The sequence below is a fragment of the Perca flavescens genome, chromosome 8, assembly GCF_004354835.1.
Source record: "Perca flavescens isolate YP-PL-M2 chromosome 8, PFLA_1.0, whole genome shotgun sequence".
Taxonomy (NCBI): domain Eukaryota; kingdom Metazoa; phylum Chordata; class Actinopteri; order Perciformes; family Percidae; genus Perca; species Perca flavescens.
The window spans coordinates 21023313-21035346 of NC_041338.1; the positions used below are offsets into that span (position 1 = coordinate 21023313).

The window sequence follows — 12034 nt, forward strand, 5'->3', positions numbered from 1 at the left end:
CACTGTGCCGCATTTGTGTTAGTGAGAAGGTCAACCAAAGCTCTCAGAAAGGAGAAGATAACAGAAAAAAGATTAGTGGCTGGTTAAGTCAAACATCCAAGGCCAAATTCATTCGTGAAATTACCCCTATCCCATTAAGTTAAACACGTCAGTTGTTAGAGGGTAAACATAATTTGAATTCCCATTGAGTGTTCAAAGAGCAATCTGAGGTCAGATTATATAAATAAATCTGGAGTCCAAGCTTTTATTTAGAAAATACTACTTTAAAATTCTGCCACATCAAGAAACATTATGTCTTGTCCAGGCCTCCAAAAAGGATCAACACCGAAAAAGGGAGGTGATATGTTTAAGACGCTGTTAACAACTTTACAGAAGTTAGGTCTGCTCAAAGCAGACGTTAGGTCATGCATACTTTACAGTACAGATGTACCAGTACATTTACATCTGCGTCTGTTCAAACTCAAAGGATAACAACATGCATAGATTTTCAATGTTCACATAGCAGAGAAGATATCCTGAAAACCTGGACTAGTTTTCTAAGTATTGGAATGAGATTTAAAAATTGTGAATGAAATCATTATGATCAATTGATTGAACACTGTGAAAGCATAATTACTTCTTACCAACGACCTGCATCATATGTCTCCATTTTGAACGGTGTGATTTCTGATCTGCTCTAATATACTTCTGTGATTATGCAAAGAAAAGTCAAAAACATGCTATGTGCACTATAGTCATGCAGATGCACTGCAGTGCAAAAATATATGTCTTAAAAAGCAGGATACCTTTAATTGCATCTTAGAAAATATAAAACATTCAGAAGACACCTGAGAAATGCGGACATTACTTTGTTTATCTAAGGGTGAAAACAGGTGAACTCATACTGACAGCACAAAATAAAAAGTATAAAAACATGACATACATCATAAAATGTATATACAGAGAACAGCAAAATAAATAAATTTAAATAATGTACAATTTCTTGTAAAATGAGAAATAAGTTTCAGTGTTGTGCAATGCATTCAGGGAAGTTATATTCTTTATCTTCAGTTGTTAGATTCATGTTTACTAAATCCTAATAACCATCATATGATCAACATGACCTGTACTGAAGCTCTTGGGCCAATGTTAAAGTTCTCATCACCTCGAACAGAGATCTTCAACAGGGGGTCCTCAGAGTCACTGCAGGGGGGCCTCCAAATTATTGTTAATTTTTGAAAGTTTTTCAAAACTTAAAAAGTCTTAACATGAATCCAACATATTATTATCAAATATAAATCCCCAACGCTTACTGGCCTATGGGTCACTAAGGCCATCCACAGATCATACAGTTAATCCTAAGGATTTACTGTGCCACATGTATATTTACCAATAAAACATGATTTATGAAATCATGCCAACCCTTATTAGGCTACTTTAATAGCTTAGTATTCTATGGACTAAAAAGGTATGCATAAAGGCTTTAGGCCACCCTACACGTTATTGTAGGCCCAGTTAATTTTATACAATACATGTAGTAGGGGGTCCCTGCTCCGTCTCTCTTTCAGTTAAGGGGTCCTTGGCTTAAAAAACGTTCAAGACCCCTGACCTAGAAAATAGAAACCCCCTCATTAATACTGTTCACTTCACAACTCTCGATCTCAACATGAATGAATCAGGAAATAGTTATGATTCTGACTCAGCCTCACAGATGGATGCGTCACTCATGCTGCCTGTTTTCCTGAGTTCCCAGACACATGCTGCTCCATGACATCAGAACTGACCACAATAAAATGTCATGACTATGACATTTAAAAAAAACAACTAATTTCTCAGTTTCACATCAGTAAAGGCCAAGAAGCAGCCAAAACTGCATCTGACCGTGTGCTTAGCAAAGGACTAGAACTGAAGTATGTTGGTGTACTATATGAGCGAGAAACAGTGGTTGGATGTTCTTTGCAAGCTGAACATCCAAGCCACAGGTATGTCTAAGGGATCCAAGTTTCAACCATGCTTCAGGGCTTCCAACAACAAATGAAAAACAGGCTGTGAGTGCAGAACGGAAGAGCAGATTTGTGGCTCCTGCATGCAAGTGTATACATTGTTCATGATGGGAGTCATGTTACAACGTATACCGTGTTTCAGAGCCATTGGCTGAGACCCAAGCAGGTACTGTGGTACTGTGGTGTGACTCAAATCCAAAACAAATCCTTACAGGAGAGTTCAGAGAGTTTACAGAAGATCACACATTAGAACCATGAGAGAGAATATTTCTTGCACTTAAAAAAGCATGTGCAGCACAAACAGGCACTCGTGATGTTGGTGACACAATTGTGGTGCGCACAACTGTAGGCACAGTCAAATCACACTAAGTTCACATTTCCTCAACTCAACACACTCAAGCTCAGTAGTACCACAAACAGATAAACACACAGCTCACATCGAGTACAGACACACGTGAACCAGGCATCAAGACAGGGACTTTCTCTGTCAAAAGGTAAAAAACAATATTACCATGCACTTTATATAATTTCATAGAGAATTCTTTGACAAATTTTCTGAATGGATGTTCACATCCTCCACAATGAATGCTGTTATTTTTTTCTTGCTGCAAATATGAATCAGCATGCTTCAAGGGCAATATACAGTCGCTTTGCAAAAATTGCATTTTGTAGCCACATCCCCAAAATCTCTTTTGCAACAAGAAACGCTAAGTGCCACGGTACCTCTGCCACATATAAGGAAAAACACGGCCATGATGCAAGCGGCACCAAGAAGAGTCAAAGCGGAGTGCTAGCTGCCACAGAGAGAGAGAGAGAGAGAGTGCAGGATGGGTGCCAAAAGGGAACAGCAGTGATCTGCAGCCCTTGATCTGCATAGTAAACATTACAATTGCACAGGTTTTCCCAGCGAAGCCATGACACAGCAAAGACCCAAGAGGAACCTGATGGAGGAAGCCAGGTGAGGGATGAGCTGGGGCAGGCAGGAGAGGGTCAGAGCCAGAAACTAAGAGCAGCGAATACACTCGACATGGAACAGATGGCGAGGGAGCCCGGTTCAGAGCCCGAAGCCAGACAGGTTTGGGGGAGGATTTGGTTACTGAAGAGGGTGTCTTTGGTGTACAGAATCAGCCGAGTGAAGCACGACTCTCAATGTTAAAATACATAAATAAGCTGGCAGGGGGAGGTTGTGCCTGTGAGTTGAGGGCTGTGCCGCGTGTAGCGGAGACACGGGGGGTAAAAGCTAAGGCCACTCGTGGTGATAACGCACTCCGTTCTTCTTCCTCTCCTTCTGCAGGTGCTCCAGTTCTGCTTCGTACATCATCTCCTGCATCAGGTACTTTTCCCTCCTCATACGATCGCAGAGATCCTTCGGCATGTCCGGAATGAGGTATGCTATGAAGGATTTGATCCCATACACCAGATGCTGAGAAAAAGCATGAATCATTTATGAGTTACCTTCCACAAGACTGACACGTTTTAGTTGCCAGTATTTGCTGCACAATTGAATAAGCATGCAAAGCTTAACACGGTGTTCACCACAATAAAGAACTTTATGGGCTCTGTCATATTTATAGGTGTATGTTATGTCAGTTTTTCTCACTATACAAATCATTGCACAATGCAGCGTTGTCAGGGCAAAAACATGATGCCTTTTGTTTAGCTGGACCACCATGAAATTTAGCGGTTTATTTTGTGTTAATTTAACATGCAAAAAAAAAAAAAAAACAGGGGGATTTAGTTTTTCTGCTAAACACAAAAAAAAGAAATGTTAACAGACCTCAAAGACGATGATGAAGGCCAGCCTGGCAGCCAAGACATGCCAGAACTGCAGGGTGAATTCGTACGGCACTGAGCTCCATGGCGGCGCTCTGTAGTCTCTGTACCTGCAGTATCTGAACTGGCTGCTGTTCTTCGTCTCCCCCATGTCAAACACAGACAGGCTGCTGTTCATGTAGCCTCGCAAACACCTGAGGGAGGGAAGGAAAAGCTATCAGACCATAACACAAGCCGGATGTATCTAAATCTTACACATTATATTTTGTGCTTACTCATCCTCATGGTGGTGTCCCTTATCAACACACGGGCCATATTTGAAGGCATAAACAAAGCGGGGGATGTAGTCTGAGGTAATGGCGATGACAAAGGCGTTGGTGATGACTGCCAACACGCCGATACCTTCGAGGATTCCATGCCAGATACCTGACAGTCACACCAGAGGACAATACACATTTTTCACGACTTTACAAAGTGTAAAAGAAGACATTCAGTAACATGTTTATAAACCTGCATGCCTTCATCTACAACACATTTTAACTGAAGTTCTGTGTGCATTCAAGTGCATTAAGCAGAAGATAATGATAAACAACTGAAAAGGAAAATTCTACCCTTCAGTTAATAATTTACCAGAATGAGTTTGAACAGTCTACTGAGAGGGCGAAAGGACATTTAGTTTATATATACGCATAAACAGGCATATAACCAAATAGTTTGTGAACTGTTACTCAAAATACAGCACGTTTTGTGGCTGCTTTATAATACTGCACTGTCAGTGGAGAAACAGCATTAGTCTCTGTATGATCCGTAAATGTCCGTTAAACCTACAAAGGAGCTTTTCTCTTTGATTCTGTAAAACTGAAATATAACATATTCATTACAGCTGAAGAAATTTTAAATGTTTCAGGCTGGATTGTTCCTTTAATTACAGGGCAACATGCCACAAGAAGCATTTGGTCACATATTATATGGCAGTTGGAGGGTGTTTGTAATCATATGGGGAAGGAAAGGTGCAGCATATGGTGTTACAGACGCAGAAGATATGGGAACATATCCATCTCCATAGGATCGAAAATGTTTGGTCTCCACAATGTTTTACTGTTGGAAAAGTGTCTTTGATCTAAAAACACATCCATCAGTGTGTGTTAGAGACATAGAGGGGGGTGTGGGGGCAGTCAGAGATCACACAGACCTATGTCAGTGGCTCGAGCAGGCATGGGTCTCCTCCACTGAGTGACAAACTTGTAGGCGTCAAGACGAATCTCGATGATGTTGTTGAGCAGAGCCAGGAGAGGAGCCAGCGGGAACGCCGCTACAAAGATGGTGGTGAAGCCAAACTGGAGAACTGCAGATAAAAGAACCGTTTGGATGAACTTCAGAGGATGTCCGTCTCAACTCTGGCACAAACAACGTACATACTTTGAATGTTTTCCTTCCCTCTTCAGACAAATATAACACTCAAAAGGAGTGTAATGTTTTACCCATTTCAAGGTATTCATCCACCAGTCCATGGGTGTTCATCGGCTGCAGATTCCAGTCTTTGTCCCACTGCGGAAGCTGGGCTTTATTCTCTACATTCTGCCCTCCACCACCTACTTTCTTCATCTTTCTACGAGACCACCAGTTCTGCAGCAAGCTGAAAACGTAGCAAACTGTCAACTCCAAGCATTTATTTCTGACAATTCACTGAGCACTGCAGGAAGCCTTTTACTAAGCCCCCCACAAGAGAATTTGATGTGTTGTTCCTGCAGGAGAAAAAGCCTTTTCATATGTTAATGAGCTAAAGGATAAAAAAAAAAATACTACACCGATATTACATAAGGTTTGTAAACTGTCAATCACTTGAATTTGCAGCAAAAAGGATTAAATTTGGCATTTATGGTTCATAGAGAAAAACCACATGATTATAATAAAATATTACTTACGGATAACCGAGCTCCATAAAGTTGTTCCAGATTTGTTTGAAGAACATGATGACTCCCATTTGCAGGCACAGATCAATCAAACAGCCACTCGGGTGACACTGAGGAAAAATATATTTAAATAGCTAAAATCCATATTTCATGCCCAATGATTCAAAAGCCATGAGCGAATCGTGAGACACAACTCATTCCATTCTCATTTTTTGATCATTACAATTTAAAATCCCAGTAATTATGTGGTAGTCATAGTAATATACAGGCGGATCATTAGAAATATGAATTACATGACAATTCTAAATATATCCTAAAACAGAAGGCAATAATCAGCCCACTTATGGGGATGCCTAATTTCACTCACCTCCTCCAGTCTCCATCGATTAAAGAGTTTATTGTATTTTCCAGGCCTGCCAGCAAACCTGAACACATTAAGATTGGCAACATTAGCTGCAAAATTCAATCAGAGGAAAACTAATAAAGTCTGAGCATGAAAAAAAAAAAAAAAAAAAAAAAAGACACGTAAAGGTGCTAATTATGTCCGATAAACCACAGCTTGGTTACATTTTCAAGTCAAAGCAGTTTTTGTAAATGCTGAAACATTAGGTCCAAAAAATAACTATACAGTGAGAAGAGAAAGGATTCTTGGCAAATGTCATGACATGGGAGTTTGAAACAAAACATCTTTGCACAATCACTCATTAAATTCACTGTAAACAGGAACTGTAGCGTGCATGGCAGCCAGCCTACCTTCCGAGAAAGAAAGCGATGTAAAATGTGGAGCTGTTCAAATTTACAAACTGGAACAGGAACATCTTCAGAGAAAAACTGTTCTCCCACTCAGACTCTGTCCGTGGGTGCTCTGAGGAAGGAGAAACAGGGGCAATTTGGGGTGAATAGGCGAGAAAATAAATGCTTATATATAATATATATAATAAAAGATAATAAAGGTATAAATGCATGCGGCATGTGGACAACGCTCACCTAAATTTGTCAGCAGATAGGCCACCTTTTCATACACCTGACAAGATGATAGTACTCATAAGCATCAACAGGGAAAACGTTGAGGAGGATAATGATCATGAAATAGAGAGGCAAACAGGAATCTCAGCAACAACAAAAAACAAAAAAATAATGAAAATTTTCATGAAACATTTGTTGGACAGAATATGTAAGCGTGCCAGATGATGCTTGTCCAGACACCCACCACGTTGAGAGACATGATGATCATAAAGTTGATGCAGACACCGGTGCCAGAGGTGGCAAACTGCCAGTTTTTCTTCACAAAATTCCAGTTGAAGGAAGCAAACTTCTCCATCGCAATGAGACGGAATACCACCACGGCAAACACGGCTGTCAGAACGAGGGAAATCTGAGCAGAGATGATAGAGAGAAGGAGGCATAGAGGAGGGGATGTTAAGTGTGTGTGTGTGTGTGTGTGTGTGTGTGTGTGTGTGTGATGAACAGTTTAGGTTGTAGAGGTTTTATCTTATAATGAACTACGGTGCAGCATTAAATGGAAAACCGATTGATTGAGAAAAAATTTACTATTTAGGTAAACACTCATTATTCAAATGTAATCGTTAAAGGTCCAATATGTAATATTTGTACTGTAATAAATCCAAAAATGACACCAATGCCTCATCAGATATAAAGGAAACATGTTAAACTGAAATACTATCTTTTCTGACAACAATGCTAATGTCGGTATTTTTTCTTTTTGAAATTTACATTCCGTGACGGAATTTATGTTTATGTTTTGATCTGTGTGTTGTTATCAACGGCCCAGTTTGACAGCCAGGCCGGGTTGCCAGATATACCTGTAAAAACGTAAACCCAGCACGCTACAGCTGTAACGGTAGTACAGCCATGAAAGCAGCAAACAAACGAACAGGATCAACGGAGATAGATTCTACATGACATAAAAAAAAAAGAAAACAGCATGTTTCTAACAGTTGCGTGACCAGAGACGTAACAACCCCCTGGTAAATATTGGAGATGTATTTGAAAGATGGAGACAGCTTAGAGCCCAAAAGGACGCAGAGTTGGCTTATTTTCTCCTGAACAGGTAAGCATTAGCTTCATGCTAATTTATCACAGCTACTAGGGACGGGCATTTTTTGTCATTTCAACATTTGTGTACTCACATTGAATTATATAGCTAGAGTACCTGAGTTGGTTACTCGCAAAAACAATTGAGACATAGCCAGTAAAGTGATCCCGACTGGTCCTGGCTAACGCCGCCATGCTAACCCTGCTAACTGTTGTCATGGCTGTTTACAGCGTGTAGCCTCTTCAGCGGCTGGAGCCGACAACGGTGAGTTATTTTAAGCCACGAGAGGGGGGCTGTAAATCGGAAAGAGAGGACTGTGAGTTTGCAGTGTGTTTAGAGATTGTTGCCGTAATTCTAAGCAAATGAAGCGTGTCGGCAAGGTAGTGGTATTTTTAGCGTTTCGTATTGTAATTCTAAGCCGAGGAAGTGCGCCTGACTGGCGTGTGGAGAGGACGGTGAGGTTGTTGTGTTTTTAGCGGTTCATACTGTCATTTTAAGTCGAAAAAGTGTGTCTGTCAGTTGGTTACAGAGCTCCACGTGAGCACGGGCTTTTATGACTGTCAATATAGCCAGCATCTAACGTTAGCTACTCGGCTGTGCTGTGGAGTAATGTTTGGCTATGTGAGACAAGCGTCTAGCAACATTGTTGTGAATGCTGCGGTCTCAGCCTGGCAACCTCCGTGAACTTCGAGTCTGGGCAGGAGGGGGCGGGGGAGACGACTCTCCAGTATTTTGAATTGGTAGTGCAGTAACTATTTTAACCGCTAGCTGCCAGTGTTACACACAATATTAAATATTGCACCTTCAAAAACAGGAGAAATTAGGCTTACAGAAAGGCCCAAGCCACTATTTCTTCTCAATATGGTTATCATCCAGCAGGGGGAGATGTTATGCCAATGCTGGCACATCATAAACGCTCCAAACGGTGACACACAAAATAATGGTGATCTCACTCTGAGCCTGAATCCCAAAAGGGGAGATTATTCAAAGATCAAAGGGTTTACCATGAAGAATATTCCGGATACAGACACCATGAGCCGGCTGAGTTTGTCTGTGAAGGGCTGGAAAGGCTCGGGCTTGCCAGAGATGGGGTTGACTCTCTCCACCCCGGAGTACTTGGCTTCAAACTGAGGCCTCAGCTCCTCCTGATTCACAACACATCTAGTATTAACTATTGAACTGTGTATTCTTCTTCTTTTTATATCACATAAGCAGTGTCAGAAGCAGAAGTGCTGCATGAACTAAAATTGTGAGGTAATAAAATGGTTTTTGATTTATTTATTTGAGGATATTGCTGATGTACCTCTTCCTCCTCCCAATCGATGAGATCCCAGTCATAAGTCAGTTCTGCCCTCCTCCTTTTCCAGAACTCCAGGAATACTGTGGCTGCAGAGGGGATCAGGAATCAACCATATTATTGATCAACTTTGATATGCAACACACAGTATGACTGATAATCATGAGACTGCAGAGGGCCATTCACTGTGGACACAATGCAGAACCAAAAACACCACATTGCGGCCAGACATCCTGAGTGAAACACAGGCCGCAGTGATGTGCATGGGTTATTATAGAAATTGATTACAGCCATCAGTTCACAGACTGCTTTGTTTCTGTGGAGAAGTTCAAGAAAAGTGGCAACAGCATAGGCTTTACTTGTACAATATTTCACCCCCCCCCCAAAGTTGTGTCTTTGTGAGTTCCATTTTGTGTTAAAAGAAAGACTTCAAAAGTGAAGCTTTCTGTGGGCAGAATTCACTCTGGAGGCATTGTTTCCTTTGTGTCAGACTCTATTGTGACGTGAGCTGTTGGTAATCTTTTTTCTGTCAAGACTTTTCATGTATTCCGGTTTATTACAGATACATAACACCAGGGAAAAAAGGCTTATATAAAGGCTGAATGGCACGCACACGTCAAAATCAACATTTATGTGGTTCAATATATGTGGAAAAATGTGTGTTAGTAGTATTAGTGCAAAGGCAATGACAGATGGACCTCACCTCGGAGTCAGTGGAAAAGAAGAGTGCAATCATGTATGTTCTATGATGGACAAGACACTGTAACACTATACTACTGATTCAGCCCTTTTGTCAGTTTTCATTAGACATACATATTATACATGTGGGATTTTGTTGCAGCGGGAGGAACGTCTAATGAAAAGTGACATGAGTATTCGATCAGAGCTGTGCAGCCTTAATACAGTTTTTTCTTTTCTTTTTTTTTTTTACATCTGAACATATTGCATTTGTTTGGAGCTGAAACAAAGAGTCAATTAATCAATGAACATAAAATAATCCTTAACTATTTTAATAATTGAGTTATTTTTCGAGCAAAACTGCCAAACATTACTCAATTCCAGATGCATTTCTTCATATTTTATAGTAGAGTGAATATTTTATGGTTTTAGACTGTGGGTGAGACCAAAGAAGCAATTGCATGACATCACCTTGGGCATTTGGACATTTTTACTATTTTGTGGCATCTTTCAGTCTACCCATTTAATCAAGAAAATAACCATCAGATTAATTGATACTAATTAAACTAATTGTTAGTTGCAGCCCTACGTGTAATTTGGTAATACATTAAAAGTAAAACTAAATGATTCCAGTGATGAAGATAAATTCGGGACACACAAAGAAATTGTGACCTTAAAAAGCTCCAGAATATGAATCCTCAGTCAGAAAAACTTTGACTGCTGTTAAAGATGTTGAAGTTTAATATAGCTTGACCCACTTTTGTTTCAAGAGAGAGAAAAGCAGCCTTCTCAGATGCCTACATTCGCTCCCTTGTGCTAACCAATTTTTCATCTCTACCTCGCACACACACGCTTACACACAGCAGACCTAGAGTGCACTCACTCAGTGGCGCAGTACTGTTACTTTGGTCCACATTGCCAAAAGCAAAGTTCAGAGCTGCAGACATCAGCCAGTGAGGACGGCTGGACCTCCCTTGACTCTCTGGCTCTCCTTGGACATCATTTAGCACAAACACAGAACACAATGTGCCAAGTGCTCCCTTTGGGCACAGGTGATTTTTTACCACGCTGGCAGATAGATGGATCTGGGCCAGTTGCTGCTCACACTCTACATTACCAAGATATTATAACTGTGGGAACCATATCTGCAATATACCGCTATCATGGTGCAGTTCTACAGCTGAACGATACCGTCTCCCCCTGGAGAAATGTTTAATTATCCTACTAATTACATCAGGACGGCACTGGGAGTGCAAGTACAGATGTTCAGTCAGAAAAACCTGCCAATGATTTATTGCTGACAAATGTATTACAGAGTGAAGATCTTCTGTATTTGCACTGCACAGTGTTTACTGTATTGAATTCTCGGTTGAGAAGCTTAATATGTTTGGAGGAGTTGAGAGGAGAGTGGAAGCATGAGCACTGACACACTATTGTATAAATAGATTTGAATTCCAAAAGGGTTTGTATCAAGCAAAGCACACAGTTGATATAATACAACAAGTGTTCGCAAAATTAGGAAAAGGGGACAAAGAAAAACAGCATCCACCTACCCCAAATAGCCATGAAGATGGCAAAGAACACAGTACCGCCATTATCAAACAGATGGGTCACCTAGAAACACAAGCACACGAACGTCTGCTCTGAAAAATGCTTCCTGAAATGTTGGCATGAAACTGAATTATGACTTTGATATATTTTCAATTTCAACAGCTTCACTTTGGTCAAATGCATGTCATGACTTTGTGTCAATACTGTACTTCAGAGTTTCTCATCCTTGAGTTTGGGGCCTCACATGAAACATTTCATGCAGCAATAGTCGAAATTTAGTCAAATCTATATGGTAAATTTGAAGATACAGCCAGCAGCCAATTAGCTTAACATAAAGACTGGAAACACAGCAAAACAACTAGCCTGGCTCAGTCCCAAGGTAACAAATCTGGCTTATAGCACCTCTTAAACTCACTACTTAATGTGTTATATCTCGTTTATTTAATCTGTACAAAAAATGACCTGTACAAATACTAAATAGTAATAAAAATTGTTGGACAGAGCAAGGCTAGCTGTTGGCTTGTTTCCAGTCTTCATGCTAAGCTAAGCTAAACGGCTGCTGGCTGTAACTTCATATTTAACAGACAGACATGAGAGTTGTATTGATCTTCTGACTCAACTCTTGGCAAGTAAAGAAAGTAATTAAGTGTATTTCCAAAAATGTCTAACCAAGCCTTTAAAATATCTATATTTTGTTTCCATATCTTCAATAGAAACTGTATGAAATGCTTTTCAAATGCATAATTATTTCAATATAATCCATTTAGACCTCCAGGATCTCAGT

The 12034-nt window shown here is 40.3% G+C and overlaps 1 protein-coding gene across 3 annotated transcripts in view; it reads right to left on the reverse strand.

The window, feature by feature from the left end:
- Positions 1 to 1526: 1526 nt before the first annotated feature.
- ano3 (anoctamin 3) overlaps positions 1527 to 12034 on the reverse strand; it is a 37829-nt gene continuing 27321 nt past the window's right edge. For all 3 annotated transcript variants that reach the window (XM_028584761.1, XM_028584760.1, XM_028584762.1), the window contains exons 13-25: positions 11253 to 11313; positions 9028 to 9110; positions 8729 to 8869; positions 6879 to 7043; positions 6656 to 6692; positions 6422 to 6533; positions 6036 to 6093; positions 5681 to 5778; positions 5237 to 5391; positions 4948 to 5100; positions 4031 to 4181; positions 3760 to 3949; positions 1527 to 3405 (exon numbers count right to left, since the gene is read on the reverse strand). In XM_028584761.1, coding sequence (XP_028440562.1) covers positions 3223 to 3405; positions 3760 to 3949; positions 4031 to 4181; positions 4948 to 5100; positions 5237 to 5391; positions 5681 to 5778; positions 6036 to 6093; positions 6422 to 6533; positions 6656 to 6692; positions 6879 to 7043; positions 8729 to 8869; positions 9028 to 9110; positions 11253 to 11313 — 1587 coding nt within the window. In that variant the 3' untranslated portion in view covers positions 1527 to 3222. The remainder of the gene's footprint in view (positions 3406 to 3759; positions 3950 to 4030; positions 4182 to 4947; positions 5101 to 5236; positions 5392 to 5680; positions 5779 to 6035; positions 6094 to 6421; positions 6534 to 6655; positions 6693 to 6878; positions 7044 to 8728; positions 8870 to 9027; positions 9111 to 11252; positions 11314 to 12034) is intronic.